We start from the raw sequence: 22,560 nt of genomic DNA, 5'->3' as shown, positions 1-22,560 counted from the left end.
AGAAAATGTTCAATTATTATTATTTGTGGAGAGTTTCAATCATTCGCTAGTTAAAGTAAAACTATATGGTTAAAATTAGGCATTAGGAAGGTTGGTTTCTAAATTGTTTCAGCATTAATTTAGCTTGAAGATAATGTTCACACTTGTCCAATTATTACAACTAACTAATGGCATAAAATACACATTAGTGGATCAGTTTTTATTTCATTGTTTTTTTTTTTTTTTTTTTTCAATTTAATTTATAAATAAAGATATTTCAAATTTTAGTAATTGTCAACTAGGAAGATTGGTAAATAAAGTACTCTTAGAATTTAGTTTTCGATTTTGTCATTTTGTTTGCTTTATAGTCGACGAGGTACAAAGTTATTTATACTTGAAAATTAGACGTTTATTTTTTGTTTAATTTTCCTTTTTCGTTTTTGTTGTAAGCATAATGAGGTACATATGTATCAACATCATTGAAATTATCGTCCATATAGTACTCAGAGATTTGCGTGAGAATCGCGCATAGAAGTTTTAATTGAAAGCGCATTGTTGTTGTTTTTGTTTTCTTCATCGTTTTATCATTCATCATGATAAATCATAATCGTCCTTATGCTAAATACCACAGTCGAAGTATGTACTAATTATACATATACATATGTACATATATCTAGTCATTATATATATATATATATATATATATATGTGTGTATATATATATATATATATATATATATATATATATATTTATATATTCTTATTCATATTGTTACTGTTACAGCACGCGCTCATTTTATACACGGTATATTCGAGTAGCATATTGAAGCTTTGATCAGCTCTGTCCAGCCGTTTAGTCAGGCTGCGAGCGAATTTTTTGCATTTTCCAATTGATTCGGGCACGTCGCGGTTGGGGCTTTAGCAGGAGCAACAGTGAGAGAAGCAGGATTAGGAGCAGCCAGTAAGCGGGTCATAGGTCAATATGGGTCAATGACTGTTCCACGGTGGCATTGGCCACCGAATTGCACGTCTGTGTGGACATCCATTCAAAGTCTTTGATTGTTGCCTGACAAAATGATAAATCAATAATTACTATATAGTATTATATATGCTCTCTGACTCTAGTTCACCTTATGCATGGAGTAGACGGCCACCACGACCAGCACATGCATAATATTATGCGAGTTTAGATAGAAGTCGACCAGGCCGGGAAACCACTTTTCGGGTATGCGCATGGCACCAATAGCACCGCCCAATATGGAGACGCCATCCTGAAGCGATGCAAGAGAATGTTTGTGCGAGTCTTGTATTAGCGAGGGTAACAATAGATGACGGGAACTGTATTTGGGTTGGGGGTATTGGTATGGCGGTGTTCGGAGGACACCAATCGCATCGGTTGCATACGGCCATATGGTCCATATGCAGGTTATGTAGGTGTACAATTAATGAAAGTTTAACTTACAACTTCAACCTAAGTAATGGATGCGCACAGGCCAGCCAAAAATGTTTGGTAAAAATAGCAAGTTAGTCAATTGGAATGCCTTGACATACGCACCTGCAGATAGACATGGGAAAGGGCCATATGACTGCCGCCCACCATTCCTCGGATCCGTAGAAAGGTCAACACGGAGCGCATGGCAAACGGCAGAGCAAAGCACAGACGCCTCTGCCACGGAGAGCTGGCGGTGAGTGCCTGTTGAATAGAGATTTATACCCACATGTGTAATCAAGGATAAAATATCAACTATATGGATCTACAGAGTATTGAAATAATATGGGGAAATGTTAATAAAAATTCCTGTTAAGTTATCTAACGCAGGCAAAAAGTAATAATGGGAACTGTTAGGTAGAGCTCTATAGATCTGCAAGGTAATTTTTCAGTTAAGCTCACATATGTTGATATTATCTTAAATGAAGGAAAACAAATGTTAAAAGGGAATAAAAAATACTGGGAGCAGTTAAGAGAGATAATCCACAGACTAAGGTATGCTTGGTGTTTCCGTACATACATATATATTATTTTGAAGAGTTTGGGTGAAATTAAAAAATAATGGGAAGAAAATGAGCATTCGCTTAGTATTCGGTACACCAAATAATATTGGGAACATTTACGAAAGGAAAGCCTGTTAATCTGTTAATCTTAGTATTTGAGTACATATTATTATTTATAAGTTTGAGGATTTATTTTATACGAAATTATAAAATAATGGGAAGATGTTAAATGAAACAGAAAATAAGCAAAACATAATTTAATATTAGGACCAGTTTTGAAAGTCAGTTCGAACTTTTCGCAACGTATATACATATCTTACCTTATACAAACCCCATAGCGAGAGCAGACAGTATGCGGTTATGATGAACCACTTAAGAATGGGCGTAAAGCAGAGTGTTGTCGCCGTAACCAGCGGCAAGGCACCTACAAAGGGAGAGAGACAAACAGAGAGAGAGAGAGAGAGAGAGAGGAAGAGAGAGCGAGAGAGAAATGAGTTGTCCAAGCCGAAATCAAATTCGATTGACACCTGTTATGGTCAGCGAAATATAACAATCCGTGATAAGACGAGCAGCGCCGACAGCTGAAGCTCAGTTGAGGAACGACAATCGCGCATGAAACAACGCAACATGAGAGATATTTCCGCTTCCGTCACTCGCCGGGCTATCAGCTGTCTGCTGCTGCTGCTGATGATGATGTCTGTGCGGAACATTGTTGACGCTGGCGTCTTTGAGAGTCTGAGTATTAATACACCATTAACGCATGAGATCATGCAGCAGGCCAAGTCCGCGGGCATGCGCTCCTACATAAACCGGAGCGTGCAGCCGTGCGATGATTTCTATGGCTATGCGTGTGGCAACTTTGCCAGGATCAATCCGGCGACACAGGAAACGGTCAGCACGGACTTCTTTGAGGCCCTTAATGCTGGCTATCAGCGCCGGCTGCGCCAGCTGTTCCGGCAGCCCAAGCTGAGCACGGACAGCCCCACCGAGACGCGTGTCAAGTACTTCTACGAGTCCTGCCTGAACACCACTGCACTGCAGCTGAATCAGCGTGCCCACGTGCTGGGCATCCTCAAAGAGTTCGGCGGACTGCCCGCTCTGGAGGGCAGCAATTGGAACGAGTCCAATTTCGAGCCAATCGAAATGATGGCGCGTCTGCTGAATCGCTTTGGCAAGCGAACACTGCTGAGCGTAAAGGTCGGTCCTGGCCTGGCCAACAGCCAGATGAATCGACTGTTCATCGGCCAGCGGGACGATCTGGACAGCAGCAAGGCCGTCTTGCTACACCACAGCAGCCAGCTGATAATGAAGGAGAATCTGCAGCAGCTGCTGGGCCTGAGTGAGTCGAAGGCCGCCGAAACAGCGGCGGAAATCGCTAAGGTCAATCTGGAGCTGTCCCGCGGCATCGTCGAGCCGCAGGAGGAGCTGCCGCCCAGCCAGATGTACCGCCTGCGGCTGCTGTCCGACATGAGCGAGAGCTACGGGCCCAAGCTCAATGTGACGCGCTTCGTGCAGCTCTGGCTGAATCATGACTACCTGCTGCCCGTCTACGAATACGTGGACAGCTATATGAGGCAGGTGAAGAAGATACTGACCCAGACGCCCAAGCGAGTCCTGGCCAACTATATGCTCTCATCGCTGATCAGCGACTACGAGATCGAGCCGGCTGCCAGCCCGGAGAAGCAGCATGTGCTGTGCGCGGAGAAGACGACGCTGCTATTCGCGGACTTCGTGGATCACATGGTGTATCGGTCGCTGGAGAAACAGAACCCGGACATACCGGGCAGCCTGCGCCAGCTGTGGCAGGAGCTGAAGGTGGCCTTTGGCGATTTGCTGCGTGCGCCCAGCACCAAGTGGCTAAGCGAGCAGACCCTGAGCGAGGCGCTGGCCAAGCTGAAGGCCATGAGCTTTCACATCCTGGGCTCTGGGCCGAGCGACTTTGAGGATTACTATGGCGGTCTGGTGATCAGCAATGCCGACTACTTTGGCAACGTTCAGCGGCTGCTGGAGCTGCGTGCTCAGCATTTGCGCGAGGATCTCCAGCGCCAGCCGAACCCCTACTTCTATGCGGACTTCAATACGTCGCCGTTCTATGTGCCGGAGCTAAATCGTGTCATACTGCCAGCCAGCTTTATGCAGCATCGCTACTTCTTCGACGAGGTCTATCCCATGGCGCTCAAGTATGGCACCGTCGGCTTCTCGCTGGCCCACGAGATGGCCCACGGCTTCGACGATCTGTCGCGCACCTTCGACGCCCTGGGCAACCTGCGCGACTGGTGGGAGCGCAATGCCACCCAGGCGTTCGAGGAGCGCAAACAGTGCCTGGTGGAGCAGTTCAGTGGCTATCGGTACAATGGCGAACGGCTGGCCAAGCTGCAGCTGCAGTCCGAGAATATAGCGGACAATACGGGCGTGCGCATCGCCCATGCCGCCTACCTCAACTGGCTGAGCAACTCCTCGCCGGATGGCGAGACTTTGCCTCGCATGTCGCACACGCCGCAGCAGCTCTTCTTTCTGGCCCTGGGGCAGGTGTGGTGCTCGGATTTGTTGCCAGAGCTGCGCTACACGCTTGCCATCAGCGACGTGCATGCTCCGGACGAGGTGAGACTCTACGCGATGATGGCCAATTTTGATGAGTTCGCCAAGGCCTACGAGTGCCGGCAAGGCGCCCACATGAATCCCCTGCGAAAGTGCGTTATCTACTGAGGCCGTCCTTCAACTGATTAGAAGCTCTCTATATAGTCTAAGCTGTCTGTACTTGAAATATATTTACATTTGTCGTATATACTGGCCATTTCCTAGTTGCGTTTCTATTCATGTATATATATACCGAGGGAGAGAGAGATAGAGAGATTAACGCTCACTTACCGAAACTCTGGCTCACCCAAATGCCAACCATGTCCAGCTTGAGCAGCGTATAGTAAAAATTCTCCCCCTTCTCGATGTTCATAAACAGATGATAGACGAAGCTGCCGCACCAGGGCGCCACCGATCCAAATACGTGGCAAAACGAGAGGAACTTGTAGCCACTGTCCCACGGCATCAGGCCCGGAACAATGGCCAGTATATAAAATATGGGTATGGCTGCAAATAAACAAATAGTGCTCGACTTTAAAGAGAGTGCCATCAAGTCTAACATATAGAAAACAAAATATAATAATAGTGATAATAAATTCTATTAATAAGAGAGATTAGGTAATATTGCTTCGAGCAGACAAATAGCTATTGATACCGACTTTCATATAATCCATATGATGTAGTCGGGATTCATACAGATGCTGAAATGTGAACATATATGAAATAAATGAAATATATTAGTTCGAGTCAACTCTTTGCCTTGAGATTTGGTTCGCTTTGATTGAGATTATTATGCAGAGAGCTGAGAGCTGGATGAGGGAAAGCAAAACTTTTTAGAAACTGTTTAATTAGAACAAGAGCTACGCTTGCCTCTGATTTTAGGTATATTCATAAAGTCTAATTTTGATTGAGATTTTAAATATTTTTCAACTAAATGCTAAAGGTATTCCTGCTCGTTTATAGTACTACTTGTTCTATTCAGACACTCAGTTATGTTAACATTGAGATAACATTAACCATTTGAAGTATGTATAGCATAAGCTTTCGTCTGGCTTGCTCAGCTGGTATAAGAGTCTATTCAGCTCGTGGAGATCTCGCGATGCGCGATAACAGTTTGACCTGCCGCAGTCCGCTGATAAGTGAGCCATTGGGGCTAGGCAAGCGACTGTTGGAGCTCAGTTGAATCGTTGGCGGGAATCATGTTAGGACGACGCTGGAACGCTTGGCTGCTGCTGGCAATATTTTGCTTGACGGCAGCCCCAATCGCCAGGGCCTTGCCATCGGGGACGGCCAATGCGAGCGTAGCCGATGATCTCACTACGGATTACGCCAAGCAGATTATGCGCCAGTCTAAGGTGGCCGAGATGAAGGGCATGCTGAATGAGAGGACTGCGCCCTGCGACGACTTCTATGGCTATGCGTGCGGCAACTGGCATCGTCAGAATCCCGCTCAGCTGTTCGGGAACATAATGACGGATACGTTTCAGCTGATTGTCAAGGGATTCGATCGACGTCTGCAGCGTCTGCTGCAGTCGGGCGAAATGAGATCGGAGCTAGAGCAGAAGCTGCAGAGTTTCTATCGATCCTGTCTGCTAGCAGATGTGCGAGATATTCACTACAAGCGGGCGCTGCTGAGCATCTATGGTGAGTTCGGGGGATTTCCTGTCGTGGAGCGTGAGAGTTGGAATGCCCCTAGCTTCAGCTGGTGGCGCGCCATTGCGGCCATTCAGCATAAATACGGCCAGCAAATCATACTGGCCGTGGACATAATGTCGGACATCAAGAATCATACGGTGAATCGGGTCTATCTGGGCCCGCCGGACAACAAGCAGCCCATCAGCATACTGAAGAATCTCGAGGATAAGGCTCTGGCACATCAGCTCCAGCTCTACTTTGGCGTTGCCGAGCAACTGGCCAAGCGAACCGCCAGGCAGCTGATCAAATTGCAGCGCGCCCTGGCCGAGGGCAGCCTCAGCGAAAGCGTCAGCCTGGAAGAGGATCTGGCCCTTTACCCAGTAGCCGAACTGGAGCAGCGGTATGCTGAGCAGTTCAGCATCAAGGAGTATCTCGGCCTGGTGCTGGGCAAGGACAATGTGCCGGAGCACATATATATCTACAGTGAAAACTATTTGAACAAAACCTTGCAAACGCTGCAGGCCACTCCGCTGGAGACGATCGCCAACTATGTGATCTGGCAGCTGCTGGCGCCATACCGAGTCGACTCCGAGCCCAATGAGCTGCGCACCTGGTGCACTGAGCAAACCAAGAAGCACTTTGCGAAGCTCACGGACCACATGATCTACGAACGCTATCGCAGTCCCGAGGCCGAGGCAGATGTGAAGAGGGTCTGGAAACAGATACGCGAGACGTTCCGGCAGCAATTGGCTGGCGACAAGCTCGACTGGATTGCGAACAAGACTCGAGAGCTGGCGATTCATAAATTGGATCGCATGGAGCTGCACATCAACTCCTATGACAATGAGGACTTCGAGGGACTCTACGGTGCGGTGGCCGTGGACAGGCAAAACTACGTGCTCAATGTGCAACAGCTGCTCATGGCGGAGGCCAAGCGCAGTCTGAAGAGGCAGCACAATCCGGCCTCCTCGTTGGAGGCCACCGATGTGCTGAGCTTCACGCCCGCCTACAACATCCTGGACAACAACATCACAATCCCAGTGGCGCTCCTCCAGCCGCGCTACTTCTGGGATGCGAACTACCCGCAGGCGCTGAAGTACGGCACCTTGGGCTATCTGCTGGCGCACGAGATGATACACGGCTTCGACGATGAGGGACGCAATTATGATGCCAATGGCAATCTGGCGCCCTGGTGGGATGACAGATCGCGCTACGAGTTCGAGGAGAAGCGCAAGTGTTTCCAGGCTCAATATCATTCCTACAAATACGGCGGCACTCGCTTGCCGGAGAGCGTGCTGCAGTCGGAGAATATTGCCGACAATGCGGGTGTGAAGCTGGCCTACAAGGCCTACCAACGTTGGCTGGAGCAACAGCCGCCCGAGGTGCTGCAGCAGGAGACACTGGCCGGCCTCGAGCTGACCAGCCGGCAGCTGTTCTTCTTGAGCTATGCCCAGCTGTGGTGCGACGATGTCCAGTCCCTGTTCAAGACGTCGGTGGCCAAGGTGGATGACCATGCGCCGGGCATGTATCGCGTCATTGGGCCATTGTCCAACTTCCAAGAGTTCTCCTGGGTCTACAACTGCTCCCAGCAGGCGCCCATGGATCCAGAGTTCAAGTGCGCCATATACTAAGTCAGCTGCTCTGAAATGTTACTCCCTAGCCTTAGTCTTACAATAAAATGGGTGGCCCGCAATGGTAGCCGAAATGTTAGCTTTATTATTATCTCAAACTCTATTTTAGCCGTACAGCCGACATCTCTGTTCAGGATTCATTGGCGATTGATTGGAGCAACCGAAGACCCTGGCAAAGTCCGCCGTGTTGGCCAAAGCGCCCTGCACCCGCAGCGCATTGGGCGTTTCGGTGAGCAGCAGCGACTGCTTGTCCCGGAACTGCTCGTTGGCATCGTTGCACCACAGCTGCGCATAGCTGATGAAGAACAGCTGCTCGGGAGTGTGGCTCAGCGACGGCAGCTGCTCCGTGATCAGGGCCGACGAGGCCAGGTTGGCCAAGTAGCTCTTGTAGCCCAGATACGCCAGCTGTATGGCCGCATTGTCAGCCATATTGTTGTCCTGCAGCTCAGTGGAGGGCAGATAGTTGCCGGCGTAGCGCAGGCGCTCGTACTGATGCCGATAGCAGGCCTTGCGCTTGCCAAACCCAGCCAAGGTGGCTGCGTCCCAGGCGGCGCGCCTGTCCAAGCTGTGGGCCAGCTGCTCCGCCATAATTGTGCCCAGGGTGCCGTAGCGCAGAGCCCGCGGATAGAAGCGAGACCACAGGAAGTTCGGTTGCAGCAGTGCCACGGGCAACAGCACCTGATTCTCCAGGGGATCGTATGTGGGCACCGTGGGCACCACAGCGGGTGGCTCAAGCACATTTCGCTGACTGAGCACGGCGCCCAGATTGAATAGAAAATCGTTCGGCTTCAGCTGCAGCTGCTCGTAGCGCTCTGTGAAATTCCAATGAGTATATCCATTGAGCAGCAGCCGAGTCGCATTCAACTGGTCCAGCACCAGGCGACGCGTGTCCGGGGATAGCCAGTCCGTGCTGTTGTTGTTCTCTAATAGATTATAGAAGCTGCGCTTGATCTGCTGCCAGACATCGTCGATGTCGCTCAGGGTGGACGCAGCGGCGTACCGCCGGTAGGCCAGGTTGGTGACCAGCTCCGGGAACAGCTGCGTTGCCCTGCTCATGCACTGAGCCACGACTGGCGCCGAGCGATCGTAGTAGAAGCGCTGCAGCAGCTTGTGGAAGATGTAGTTGGCCAGCACATGGGCGGGCGTTTGAGCCAGGACAACCAGCAGATGCGCATGATAGCTGTCCCCGTGCTCGTAGAGCAGCTCATCCGGCTGCAACGGGCGCTGGAGCACCAATTCCACATAGCGCGTCAGATTCAAGGCGGGCGCATACGCATTGGCCAGCTCGGCAGGGGAACGCGGCTTGGCTAGCCCACCCAATGGACGATTCCCCATGCCGATGACCATGCCCTTGCCCAACAGCAATTCCAGATCCACAATTTCCAGCGCTGTGCTGCGCGCCAGCGACGCCTCCAAGCCCAAATGCTGCTCCAGCTGAGCGGCAACCTGACTTGGCTGTGGCTTCACCAGTGAACGTGGCGGCTGGCCCACATAGAGCCGAGCTTGAGTCTTGTTCTGCGGATCGGGCGCCTCCTGCAATAGCAGTACAATATCGATTCCATATTTCCGCTTGATCTGCGCCACAGTGGCCAACCAGTCAAAGTCGTCGGCCGGCCAGATCTGGCCCGGCAGCGCCAGTGCGGGCATGCGTCCGAATTCGGCGGCAATCTCCTGCAACCGCTGGCGATAGAGCGGCAGCGGCGTCTGGCGGAAGCGCAGGCAGCTGGCATAGAATTGCTTCAGCTTCAGCACCGCCAAATCGTCGAGCTCCGGATCCGCAGGCTCCTGCAGGAGACGCTGCTGCTTGTGCCGATAGCCGTTGGCCAGCAGCTGCTGGTAGTTGGTCTCGCGCGGCTGGGCCGCATTGGCCGGATTGATCTTGGGCCAATTGCCGCAGCTGTAGCCAAAGAAGTCGTCGCAGGCATCCAGTTCCGGCCGCATATAGCTACGCATCTCCGCCACCTTGGCCAGCCGCATCACGCGCTGCACGTAGGCGCTATCGTTGTGCTGCGATATCGGCTGCTCCTGCAGCTGTATGTGTGTGTCCAGCTCGGGCTGCGACAGCAAATGCCCAGCCGCACAGCTCAGCGCGAGCAGCGCAGCACCCACCACACTGAACCACACGCGTCTCATAGCTAAAGAGCAACTGAATCGCCTTCCGCCACGCACTTTCATCAGCCAGCCCCGCTCGGCGGCGTGAGCTTTTCCTTATCGCCTCCGACTGACTGACTGGTCATTGGTCTGTATAAAAATATTGCCATAGTGAGGGCAGCGTGATTGGGTCACAGCTCACGTCGCGCCTCCACAGCGTAGTATACCCATTAATTGCATTATGCCCAATGAATTCTAATATATATATATACATATAATATATGTAATATCCACTTGTGTGTCGCGCCTATTGTATTCTTTGGAATTCTAGCTAAGCTACTATGAGGTTTTTGGCTGGTAAAAACTTTGAATTTGAATTTTTCAATTTGCAATAAGAAATCTAATTGAATTGATAGTTAAAGCCTTAACTGGTAGTTAAAATATGACTTATATTCCAATGACAAGAATTGGAATTTTCTTATTTGCAAAAATCAATAAAATTCAACTGACAGTTACAGCTTTACCTGGCAGTTAATTTTATAAATTTTTTTAAACTGCTTGTTAAATTTTTTAATTGACTTGTATTTTAAAATTTTGAATTGGAATTGTTGAATTTGCCATAACTAAAATTAAATAGTTAAAACTTTAACTGGCAGTTAATTTTATAAATATTTTAAACCGCTTGTTAAATTTTTTATATGGCTTTCATTTCAACTTGAGGTGAAATTGCTAAATTTTAAATATTAAATAAAATTAAACTGACAGTTACTGGAGGTCAATTTTTATCTTTCTATATTTAACTGATTGTTAAATGTGTTTTATTTCAAAAATTTAAATTGGAATTATTGCATTTTCTATACGATATTAAATTTTACAGAAAAGACTTTAGTGGGCATCTAAATTTTATATTTCTACTACTTTAAATTTGACGCCTTAAATTTGAAATAAGAAATCAATATAAACTGATAGTTAAGGCATTAACTGCATATTAAATCCTTCATATTATAGTCAGAATATTGTAGTTAGACTATCCATATATGCTCCAATCAACAATTGCTATACATTTGCAACTACAATCAATTATCAAGCACAAGAAAACTCTTTTTAAGTGTGTGTCAAATTGATTGTTAGGCTTGACAAGCACATTATGCCATCAGCTGAATCGTGAGGTCAAATTGTTTGTTAACTTGCACAGCATCCAGTTTCACTAGGCATCCAACTCGTATGAACAGCGATTCTCAGTCTTATCGCAAGCTTGCATCACAAAAATACATATATTGTAATGAAATAATTATTGAACTATTTACGACTGTTGAAATGCTAAAATACTCTAAGATTCAACTGAATTTTTGAGAGGAATTTCGCTTTCAATGAGCTATAGTAAAAGCTTTCTTGAATCATATGCTGAGGAAATTGGCGTGGGTACATTCTACAAAAAGTATTTATATATATAGAGCTTGAAGATTTGCAAATTGTTTGGACGGCTGCTTTGTGATTGTGTATCTCAATTGCGCCGACTTCTGTACTGGAAGAGATAACCCAAACGGGGTCGCATTAAAGCTCAGCTAACTCTGCTCTCATTTATCGCCAAGTCTGTGTATGCGTGTGTGTGTGAGTTTGTGGAATCGAGACTTTTAAAACGCAAAGCTAATGCGCTCAGTCAACAATGGGAATTACAAGAAATAACAACGCGATGGGAAAGCTGCGGCTCTGCATAAATGAGAATCTATGGCTAATGCTTTACGGACTGCTGCTATTGCTACCGCATTCGACTGGCAGCAGCAAACTGGATGATGGCAATGCTAACGAGGTGATGCAACGGGCAAAGGCAGCGGAAATCGCCAGCTTCATGAACGAGAACGTCGATCCGTGTCAGAACTTTTACAAATTCGCCTGCGGCAATTGGGCGCGCATCAATCCGGCCACAACGTTGAATAAGATGTCGACGGGTCTGTTCGAGCGCCTGACAGAAGGTCTCAATCGCAAGGTGAAGCGTATATTGAACAGCGAGGGCGATGACCTCGACACTGAGGAGGATGTGCAGGTGAGAAACTTCTATCGGTCCTGCGTGGCAATGCGCCACGTGGACAGCAACTATCGGCAGAAGCTGAAGGATTTGATAGCCGAGTTCGGCAAGATGCCGGCACTGACTCCTGACTGGCAGGAAACGGAGTTTGATTGGCTGGACACAGTGGGGCGCATAGCCTATCGCTACGCCATACCCATCATACTGTCCGTTGAGGTGTCCAAGGACTTTGTCAGCAACGAGAACAACGTGGCCTACATTGGCCAACAGGAGTTTCCCCTAGAAACGCGCAGCATGTACCTGGACAACAGTACAGCCATATACAGACAAAGCTATCAGAACAATATGGCGAAAAAGCTTCAGAACTTTTTGGGCCTCCCACGGCTGAAGTCGGTCCAATTGGCCTCTGAACTGATGGACTTTGAGGTGGAGCTGGCACGCGGACTGATCAATATGTCCGAGGGACTGCACCTCACTGACATCGCACAGCTGTCAACCATCGCTGAGATGCAGCAGAGCTATGGACCTGTCCTGGACGTGGAGCGATTGGTCAATATATCGCTGGGCGAGCAGATCAAGGGCAATGTCTACGACTTCAATCCACAGTATCAGCAGAATTTGAAGAACGTGATCGGGAGCACGCCCAAACGCGTTATAGCCAATTATATATTCTTTCGCTTGATCAATGAGTTCATCATGGAGCCGGGCAAGACGCTGGCCAAACGGCAGGAGAAGTGCATAACGCTGACCAAGCAAAGCTTCTCCAAGAATCTGGACAACATGATCTTTCGGCGTTACAACAACAATGACACGGTCTCCGACATTGACCTGATCTGGCACCAGCTGAAGTCCACCTTCGAGCAGACCCTGCAATCCGACGAGTCCCTCAACTGGATCAGCAGACAGACCCGCGAGTCCGCCATCGAGAAGCTCGCGGCTATGAAGCTCGAGGTGAACTCATATGTCAATGAAAACCTGACCGAGGATTTCGCTGGTCTGCGGCTGCAGAGAGAGGATTACGTAGAGAATCTGCGCCAAACCTTTATGCTAGCCTCCATCCAACATCGCGAGCAGCTGCACCAGCCAGTCAAGCCGCTGGATGCGGGCGATCTGCTCAGCTATACACCCGCCAACATTCTAGTGGAGAATACGATCAAGCTGCCGGTGTCGCTGCTGCAGCCTTATTATCTGTGGGCCGCCAGCTATCCGAATGCCATCAAGTTTGGCACGCTGGGCGCCCTGATCGGCCACGAGCTGATCCACGGCTTCGATGACACCGGCCGCAAGTTCGATGCACGCGGCAACATCAATGACTGGTGGGACGAGCAGTCGACGGACAATTTCGAGACGAGGCAGCGCTGCTTTTCGGAGCAGTACAGAATGTACGTCTACCATGGCATCCAGCTGCCCAAAGCCAAGTCTCAGTCGGAGAACATTGCGGACAATGGAGGCTTGCGCTTGGCCTACGCCGCCTATCGCAATCTGCAAGCCGCACTGGACGCCACCGTCGAGGGCCGGCGGCAGCTGCTCAAGGAGAAGCTGCCCACGCTGAACTACACTAACATGCAGCTGTTCTTCATCTCCTATGCCCAGATCTGGTGCAATGATGCGCACACTGGTATTCACAACCTGCAGATATCCGTGGATCAGCATGTGCCCGGCGAGCTGCGAGTTATCGGAACGCTCTCGAATTTCGATGAGTTTGCCAAGGAGTTTCAATGTGCCGTCGGCACACGAATGAATCCCAGCAACAAATGTAAAATATACTAAAGCCAAAATATGAAAGAAACTCTCTTATTCCTGTGATAAAAATAATAAACAATATTCTTCTTCAAGTTAAAATTCTTAAGAGAGAGCGTATTGGTTTTATGCCCGAACCTAACAAACATAAATTTATAATACTTAGAGAAATAGAGAGATTTGTATGCCCTTAAGGTCGAACACTTTGCATACCAGCCTTTATCAGCAATAACAGTTAAATCAAATCAGGCCAAGTTCGATTGGCTATCTATCTAGAGGCCACGTTCGATTGGCCATCAGTGTGGAATATGATACAATGTGTTAGGATCTCCGTATGAGATAAGTTACTGCAAACACTGTAAACTCAAATGAAAGACATATCATGATGATTTACTTATGATAAATTACTGCAAATGCTGTAAAGCCAAATAAATCATATATTGTGCATCTTACATTATAAAAACAGTTTTCTGTTTTATTTAATTTTAATGGAATTCTCGAGTTATGCTTCCAGGACTTCTCATTGCTTTGATTAAAACTCTAAAAGTCAAAATGTTGCATTAGGTACTTCTCACTCACTCTTTATTTCACCCTACGTCTCGCTCTATGTATATATTGCTCTCTACATCTCTCTATGAATAGTTCTTTATTTCGCTATGCCACTATTCCTCTCCCTCTCTCTCCTTATCTCTCTCTAAATATCTTTCGCTCTCTCTCCTTATCGCTCCCTACCTTTTTATTGGTATCTCTTTTTCTCTCTCTTTTCCACACCATTCTTCTTTCTCTTCTTCTCTTCTCTGCCTTTCTGAATGGTCTCTCCACGCTTTCTCTCGCTCTCGCTCTCACTCTCTCTCGCATTCTTAATTTCCCCTTAAACTTTGTGCTTTGTCAAGTTTGTCGATTCCTTAACAGCCTCCGACACTCACTCTGTATTTAACTACATATATCTTCATATCGACCCCCTCCCCACCCCCCTCCCTTACTTACCAAAAGTTGCCTCCATTTTCATTCTATATATAACGATTCCTTAACAGCCTCCGACACTCACTCTGTATTTAACTACATATGTCTTCATATCTACTGCCTCCCCCCCTCCCCCCTCCCTTATCTACGAAAAGTTGACTCTATCTTCATTCTATACATAACATCAGAGTTTATTAAATAATAATAAATATCATCTGCCACAAATAGCTAAAAAGTGCCTTAGCAGAACTGATATAGCCGGGAGTATACTAGTTCTTGCATTGCTAATATGTACTTGTATCTCTGTGTGTATAGACTATCTGTAGACACATACATACATACAGATGTATGTATGGAAATGCAAAACCAATTATTTAGGTATTCCAGCTCTTACACACTGCCGTTTGTGGGTCGTAAGAAAGGTCGGTTGGGGCAATCTATTTATGTATGTGCATTATGCCTTTGCACTTGGCTTTGACCGTGATTGTTAATGGCATTGAAACGGATCGATAAATGAGCAACAGCCGTACGGCGGGTTGGTAGAGGGTGGTGTGGGTGGCCGTGACAGGGGCGAGTCGGACACTTACCGTGCGTCAGTATGTTGATGGTCTCGTTGTGCCAATAGAAGAGACTGAGCAGGCAGCCCTTGAAGGTCTGCAGCGGACGGTATCCTTTGAGGACATACGGATTGAATTGCAGATATTTGGGCATGTCCTGCCAATGCAGGAGCTGATCCATATTAGCCGATGCCATCGTTGACTTGCTGCTGTTGTTGCTGCTGCTGTTGCTGTTGCTGCTGCCTGTTGCTAGTGTGGTCGTTGTTGCTGTTGTCGTCGCACTTGATATTCCGCCGGAAGCTGTTGTGGATGTTGCTGCTGCTGTTGCCGTTGCTGTTGCTGTTATTGTTCCTGCTGTTGTGGCTGTTGGTGGTGCTGTTGTTGTGGCTGTTGGTGCTGTAAGCAAGGCAGACATTGGCGTTGTGGAAGCGTTCGTGGAAGACGTTAATGATGTGGTATTCAATGAGGCCAGTGCTGCACTTAGATTCTCCCCATGTCCAACCTCGCCGCCGGCCAAATCCTTCAGGCCGTTCATGACCATCCCATGAGTCGCATATGGCTCGCCATTGCCGGTCCCGCCGGCCAGGCCATCGGCTAGGCCGACCTCATGACTGATGCCGCGGATGCGCACAGGCGTTGTCGGTGGTGAGGCAGACATCGACTCGACGGTGCTGCCCAGGCAATTGGCAATATCGTGCTCACAGCTCACGTGGCATGGAGCTGCCGTAGCGTTGGCAACAACAACTGATGGCACGTAGCTGGGAGCCGGCTTAGTTTTGGGCTTGCTGATCAACTTGCTGGCAGCAGACTTGCTGACCGGCTCGGAGCTCAGATCAACAACGACGGCAGCAGCGGCGGCGGCAGCAGTGTCCATGCCTCGAGTTTAGGCGCGTTCAATGGCCGGTTCTATAAATTGGCGGCAACAGCAACTGAAATCAAAAGTTCACGTCATGAATTATTAACTAGGACGCAGTGCTATAAAAATGCTTCACATAAAACTCACACAATTCCCTCTCTGATTCTCCCTCTCACTCACTCTATCTCTGTCGCTCCACCTCCTCACAATCACACATACACACACACACACCTACACACACAGTCATGCAGACAAGCGTGCGCGCACACACAATCGGCCATTTATGTGTTACGTATACGCCTCGTTGTCCTGTGCCAAAAAAGCACGTGCTTACGTACGAAAAAGAGACCAGGACAATGTCAACACACACAAGCCCAGCTGCCTCGTGACCCAAAAAAGGATTTGCGGCCCATATGCATGTGTATACACATGCATGCACAAGCAAAGAGTGCACTTTCTTCTTCTACTCCTTTTTTTTTGCAGACACGGACTATTTTGTTAGGCGGCCGAAGTGAATATTTATTGCAAATCACGCGACTTGCAGGTTTCTGTCTGTTTAGTAAAAATCGATAGGCTATACTTACATCTGGCATGCGCCTCGTCCAAAAACTATATGTTAATTTTGTTCAATGCAGTTTAATGGCAACTAAATGGCCAATAAGCGCAACACAATTCTGCCTGCATTCAGGCCGCAATGCAACTGCTGCAGAAACTCCGTTTGGAAGCAAGTGGGCGGGGCGCGGGTGGGTGTGAACACGTTTTGGATAACTCTTGGTATAGCTGCTGTTATGAACTTTGACTAAGTTGGTGGCTAATACAGCGTTGATGTGGGCGCGGCATACCGCTTGGCAGACACTCGTTTAATTATGCTGCCATCAGACGCGTCCTAATGTTGATTTCCTCGTGAATTTTTAATAGTCCAATTTTTGTGTGTGGTTGTTCTTTTTTATTTTTTTATTTCGTTGCGGACACGGAAAATACTACAAGGCGGGAGCAGGCTTCGCAGCGCACGTTGGCGTAAGCACGTCAATATCTGACTGAGGACGATAACGATACCGTTATGGTTTGTATTGTTATGCAATTGAATTGCCAGTATTTTCTTTGGGCGCCAACAAGAAAAACGAGAGCGCGCGCGCATTGCGCGACAGCTGATTAATTTAAAATTCTCCGCAGTGGCAACGCCGCCCGCTTGTTTCTCAACACTGGTTCATGTAACTGCTGTCAACACAGTGGTGGCAACGCTCACGCACTAGACATGGAGCAGGTCAGCTGCTGACGCGCTTGGCTTGGTTGTAATTCAATTTCAAAACATATTAATTACAGTAGGCTTTGCTTTTCTTATTGTCAAGAAGTGTAGGTTCTGAATCAAAAGTTTTACTATGCTGATAGTTTCTGTGAAAAAATAGAAAGCTGCCTCACTTGGTCGGCAACACGGAATAGAAAATAGCGCCAAATTTTACAATAACAATTCGGACGCAGCCTAAAAGGGGAACAAGTGCAATTTTTGATTTATCTGGTTTATATCAGAAGTCGTATACTAATGACCTCAAGCATCACTGAAAAAGCGGCTCAAACTTGGCAATTACTGAATCAAGTAGTTGGTTTCTGGTGGAATCGTTTATATTTGCCTCGATCGCCGTTTCTAGCTATAATGGCGCCGACGTCAGTAGAAAACTCACCAATAATTGAAGAAGAGGAAGAGGTAAGATAATGATAAACGTAAAACAATTTTCTTTCACATACAAACACCCATATCAATGTGTATGTGAATCGCTGCGGCTACCTGCTAGCGCTAACTCGGACGATATCCGAGGCAAAAGCAAAAAAACAACCAATATGGACAAGCGACAGTGAGCGGCTGTTTTGCAAAGCGCGCTGAGAACTCAGCTGCTGTGGTGCTGCCACACTTTAAAATGAATTGGTGGATTATCATAGTTTAAAGAATTGGCTGGAAGAATTAATTTGTACGAAAGATCTAATTAAAAAATGGCATTTAAATAATGACCGCCAGAAGTTAGAAATACTAGAATCTGTATTTTACTATTGTTGTATTTGTTTCGCGCAAGTTGGCAGTTCCAAGCATTTAGTACGCAAAGATGGCAGCTCTCATCAGACGTGGTGAATTTAATGAAAGTGACATGAAATATGTGTAGAAAAAACACGATTTTCATAAAAAGAAAATCATATTTATAAAGTGATAAGCGTGTTTTTGTACCTAGGTTACGGTCTAAAACACCAAAAGAGTCTGTGTGTTTGGTGCTGCAGTTAACATATGCCTGCCAAAAGTGGCCAGATAGCAGCTGCGTAAATTCGACAGACGCTTTGCAAGCGGCCAACAACAACACAAGACAATACACACAAAAATCAATTTTCGCGCTGATTTTGGATTTAGCTGCTACAGCAAAACAAGTTTAGCGTGCTCCATTAACAAAAAGCAACGAAATATCAAGCGTTAAAGGTATGCTATGCCTTACCCCCAAATCCTCTTGCCCAAAGTACAGGCAAGAATGAAGCCCCCCACACACACACACAAACGAAGCACAATCGCACACACACAGCTACTCGCATCGGCATTGTAAATGGAAGACATACTCACACACACAGTGGCACTTGCGTTTGCCTTTGGTTTGACCAAATGTAAAATACTATGCTTTGCCGTGCTGCGCTCAAACTGCGTTTGTGACGTAGGCACAATGCTCGTGTATTTAAAACACTATGCGCATGTGAATAACACTAAATGTATATTTATATATTTCTTGATTTGTTCACTTCACTTTACAGATGCCACGAACTAGAAGACGCCATCATTCGAGGGATCGCTCCTCGGCCGGCACACGAGAGAAACGTAGACGGCTTGATACTGGCGATCTGTCGCCACCCTTAGCTGATGCACCGTCGCCGTAAGTTGCATATTTCTACTCAAAATGTATATAAGTAGATCATATTTGTATGTCACCAAGGGCAAATATTGCTCAATGAGTAGCGGCCATATGCTTAGCCAAAAACTCAAAAATTAGTCACTATTTCGCTTGCATTATAGTATCGTTGGCATTTTGTTCTTTATAATTAGTCCGCGGCTAACCAAGACGCATCACACCAGATCGGCAGCCAAGCGACGGAGGCATGAAATTGATGCAAATTCATCTCATATATCCAAGGAGCCAACGTAAGTAGCTCAGATATGCTGTAGTTCAACTAGGCTGTAAGCTATAAAATTCTTGATGTATATTTTAGATATTTAGATGTATATTCAGATTAATTAATTGTTCACCTATTCTTAATTTTTAAGGGGTCTATTTAGTAGAGGCTAAGGTTTTCTTTATATAATTAAGAACTGAGAAATATATCACAATATCATATATCACAATATCTATTCAGTTTCTTAAAGCTTAGCCTAGTCATGTGAACGTGCAACATTCTAACGATCTATTTATTATGTAATAAGCCATTTCAATTTATATATGCCTTAGAGATAGGTTGAGAACACTCAAGTATATGTTGTTATTCGTATTATTTCAATCAACTTACCTCATTGCTCTCTTACTGGATAAATGTAACTGATCAAATTCATCTAAATGTGTCCTCTTCTTGAATTTATGTAGCTTCTGTTTCACGAGACTTTTCATCTCTGATTTCTTGGTCTTATCGGCAAATATCTATATGGAGTGTGCTGCGTCTGATGCGGACTCATGACAATGTCCTGCCCACGCTTCGACTCCTGCAGTGTTGGGCTTTTTCTTTTGAATGGCTTTTTAACGATCGTTTCTTTAATGATCCAGACATTAAAAAGGAACGTCAAGTAGTCCCATTGCAAGAGAGCGACAATTTAAGCATTGGGCCATATAAGGCAGGTGAAACTCTCGTGTTCCTGTAAGTGTCACAAGTTGAGTTTTCGGGCCAGTCATTGTGTGAAGAGGGAAACTACAGACTCGCCTCTTGACTTAGTCAGCTTACTGTAAATTTATACAGTGTCTGCGATTTCTTTGTGCCAACTGCAATTAACCCGCTTCAGAGTTTTCAGGGGGGTCTCGTTGCGTGGGCGTGTGTCCTGCCCGTTGGATTTCCTTGCTGCAGTTCATTTAATTTATTCGTTTGTGTATTTAAAACATATTTGCATATTACTCAAAACAACGCTGCACAGACAACCTCTGAGGTGCGACGTTGTCACATTTATTATTGTTTTACTTTGTTATTTGTTATTTTTATAAACTTGGCCTGGCCTTTTTAGGCATGGCCTCAACCACGGACGCAACAACAGCAACAGCATCAGCATCGGCATCGGCATCGGCATCTCCTACTCTTCCCCGCTTTGGAGTCGAGGCTGCGTTTGGCTTAATCAGTGTCGCATTTTGTAATTTATTTGCCACTAGCTGTGTCGCTTTCTTTGTCGTAAACTTCTGGAATTCATGCGCAACAGTCGCCTTGTTTATTAACCTTTTCATTTTGCAATAAAAACCCGCTTGCCAAGTGTTCACAAGTACCCAGATTAATTGCTTAAGCAGCGGCTTGGCTCTGCTCATTATTCATACATCTTGCAACGCGGAAGTGTTAACAAATCTGTTAGCCAAAAAACAAACAGAAGCTAAAATATTTAAATTAAATATTGCATGCAAAGAAAAGGTTAGAAATATTAAACAATATATGAATATGTCAAACATTGTGATTAATGATCAACTCTTAGATCCAAATATCAAATTCATAAGTTTTTCTTTGGAATCGTCATACGTGCTAGGACTTGGATTACTTTTTAGTAAACCAAAATAAAATATAAAACTTCGGATGGAAATCCTGTAGTTCCTACAATTTTACCACGTAATACTGTAATAAATGAACTCCTATTTCAATGTTAATATATCCTTGTATGAGTATTGATAATGTCAAAAGATACTCAAATCGCACAAGAACATGAATACTATATAAAGAGTGGGGGAGATGCTTTCCTCGCATTGTTACATACACTCGGACTACTAAATTAAACTCAGACTTACCCATTTTTGGTTACAGGGTATATAAATTATACTCAACTGTCAAAACATTACCGTATTTCCGCTATTTATTGTTTTTATATATTTTATTGCATATACCTACATATATACAATTTCAATTGTTCAATATGTATGTGTGTGTGTGTGTGTGTGTGTGGATGTTTGTATTACTACTGTATGAGCTGTCAATTGGGCGCACACGCACAGCGGCGAATTCAACATGCGGCGAATCGCGCACTGCGCTGCGTTGTTGTTGGTTGGCTAAGCACGCACGATCCGTACGAACTGTAAACTGGAAATGCGCGTCGGCGTCGGCGTCAACGTCGCGTCGACGACCCTGCGTTGCGTTGCTTTGCGGCGAGCTTCAGGCAACCGACACTTGTTCGCTGCGGACTTGTCGTACGAAAGCTCAGTCGCAACGACAACTTGCAAGCGAATGGAGGTGCTGGCTTCGGACGTCGCCGCCGTGCAGCCTCAACATCAGCAGCAATAATAAATACAACAACAACTGAGTGCCTTTATGAAAGAAATGTAAAAAATTGCTAAAATTGCGAAAAAAAAAAAAAAAAAACAAAACAAAAAATTGTGTTCATAATGTGCAACAAATGCAGCTGTCAAGTGTGCAATTTGATTGTGTGCGAGTGTACTTGCGTGTATGCGTGATCAGTGCATATATGAAATAGCTGCAACAACAATATATAATAACAACAACCACAGCTGCAACAACAACAGCGCTAAACAATTTGTTTATGCATCCTGCATTATCAGGGGCAATTGCTTTAATTCATAACCAAATTTATTTTCAATATAATTTTCAATGCTATTCACATTGCGTAGACGCCAAATGGTGCCGCCTGTTTTTGGTTAAGCAGTTAACTTGGCTGTCTTGGTTGGGTTAACTAAATTTGATAAGATACGGCGAAGTCGACAAACAGACGCCCACACATACTTGTGCCTCTGCATATTCGTATATGTATATGCATATTCTGATTGACGAATTCAACTCTTATCGTGGCCGGACATACTGATAGCGTCTTAATTGTAAGGGATTTCACGCATTTCCGATTTAAATACATTTGAAATTCGTATTACTCATGCCCCCGTTGCTGTCGTCACTTGAGTCATTAGCCAAGGTATTACCAGCTGGAGCTGGAGCTGGAGCTGCCGCAACAAGTTGTTCGCTGGTTGTGGTTCAACTTTTGTTTTGACCCGTTTGCGTTTCCTTTTCGAATCAGGTGAAAAAACTATACAAACTGAAAATGACTAAAAAAAAAAAAAACAAAAAGTGTGTGAAAACTGGTCGGAGGACCTGTTGCGAGGCCACTTTCTACCAAAGCCTTGTCTTTTTTTCTTTCTTTCGTTTTTTTAGTAAATTGCATAAAGCCAAAGTAAACTGGTTAGACGCTCTTGTCGGGGTCCTATCAATGAACTTGTCAATTGGATTTGCCTTTGCTGACAGCACAGTGGGTGGGGAGGTGGCGGGCAGACAAAATCGCGGCTAGGTTCAGGGTTAGTTTCGCGGCTAATT

At 46.1% G+C, this 22,560-nt stretch overlaps 6 protein-coding genes across 8 annotated transcripts in view; 4 read left to right on the top strand and 2 right to left on the bottom strand.

Moving 5' to 3' along the window:
• Positions 1-210: 210 nt before the first annotated feature.
• On the bottom strand, positions 211-17,134 carry LOC108613102 (progestin and adipoQ receptor family member 4). 2 transcript variants are annotated; one of them, XM_018006346.2, is made up of 7 exons: positions 16,632-17,134; positions 15,222-16,120; positions 4,840-5,055; positions 2,292-2,395; positions 1,535-1,672; positions 1,110-1,250; positions 211-1,045 (listed from the first exon to the last, which is right to left on the bottom strand). In XM_018006346.2, exons 2-7 carry the CDS (start codon positions 16,063-16,065, stop codon positions 950-952), a joined length of 1,539 nt encoding a protein of 512 aa, XP_017861835.1. In that variant the 5' UTR covers positions 16,066-16,120; positions 16,632-17,134; the 3' UTR covers positions 211-949. The 2 variants fall into 2 exon arrangements, 1 of the variants encoding a protein (XP_017861835.1); XR_016271135.1 differs by lacking the exon at positions 211-1,045 and having other exon boundaries at positions 1,442-1,672.
• Positions 2,480-4,765, top strand: Nepl17 (Neprilysin-like 17). Its single transcript, XM_089474163.1, has one exon. It carries the CDS (start codon positions 2,584-2,586, stop codon positions 4,675-4,677), a length of 2,094 nt encoding a protein of 697 aa, XP_089330289.1. The 5' UTR covers positions 2,480-2,583; the 3' UTR covers positions 4,678-4,765.
• Nepl18 (Neprilysin-like 18) lies at positions 5,712-7,888 on the top strand. The gene has a single exon (XM_018006278.2). The coding sequence runs from the start codon at positions 5,748-5,750 to the stop codon at positions 7,812-7,814; it is 2,067 nt and encodes a 688-aa protein (XP_017861767.1). The 5' UTR covers positions 5,712-5,747; the 3' UTR covers positions 7,815-7,888.
• Positions 7,877-10,337, bottom strand: Nepl19 (Neprilysin-like 19). Its single transcript, XM_018006266.2, has one exon. The coding sequence runs from the start codon at positions 9,987-9,989 to the stop codon at positions 7,920-7,922; it is 2,070 nt and encodes a 689-aa protein (XP_017861755.2). The 5' UTR covers positions 9,990-10,337; the 3' UTR covers positions 7,877-7,919.
• On the top strand, positions 11,376-14,134 carry LOC108613049 (neprilysin-4-like). The gene has a single exon (XM_018006239.2). The coding sequence runs from the start codon at positions 11,572-11,574 to the stop codon at positions 13,699-13,701; it is 2,130 nt and encodes a 709-aa protein (XP_017861728.1). The 5' UTR covers positions 11,376-11,571; the 3' UTR covers positions 13,702-14,134.
• Positions 17,135-17,281: 147 nt separating the features above from the next.
• Doa (CDC like kinase darkener of apricot) overlaps positions 17,282-22,560 on the top strand; it is a 36,924-nt gene continuing 31,645 nt past the window's right edge. Inside the window, exons 1-3 of one of the 2 annotated variants that reach the window (XM_018006135.2) lie at positions 17,282-17,749; positions 18,829-18,947; positions 19,118-19,213. In XM_018006135.2, the coding sequence (XP_017861624.2) occupies positions 17,588-17,749; positions 18,829-18,947; positions 19,118-19,213 (377 nt within the window). In that variant the 5' untranslated portion in view covers positions 17,282-17,587. Of the gene's footprint in view, positions 17,750-18,828; positions 18,948-19,117; positions 19,214-19,343; positions 21,564-22,560 lie in introns of those variants that run through there. The other variant, XM_018006118.2, reaches the window with a different exon arrangement.

This window comes from Drosophila arizonae, chromosome 2 (assembly GCF_054131065.1).
Source record: "Drosophila arizonae isolate 15081-1271.41 chromosome 2, UAZ_ARI_1.0, whole genome shotgun sequence".
NCBI classification, from domain to species: domain Eukaryota; kingdom Metazoa; phylum Arthropoda; class Insecta; order Diptera; family Drosophilidae; genus Drosophila; species Drosophila arizonae.
The sequence above is the reverse complement of the archived record's forward strand: the minus strand, read 5'-3'. Positions and strand labels throughout refer to the sequence as shown.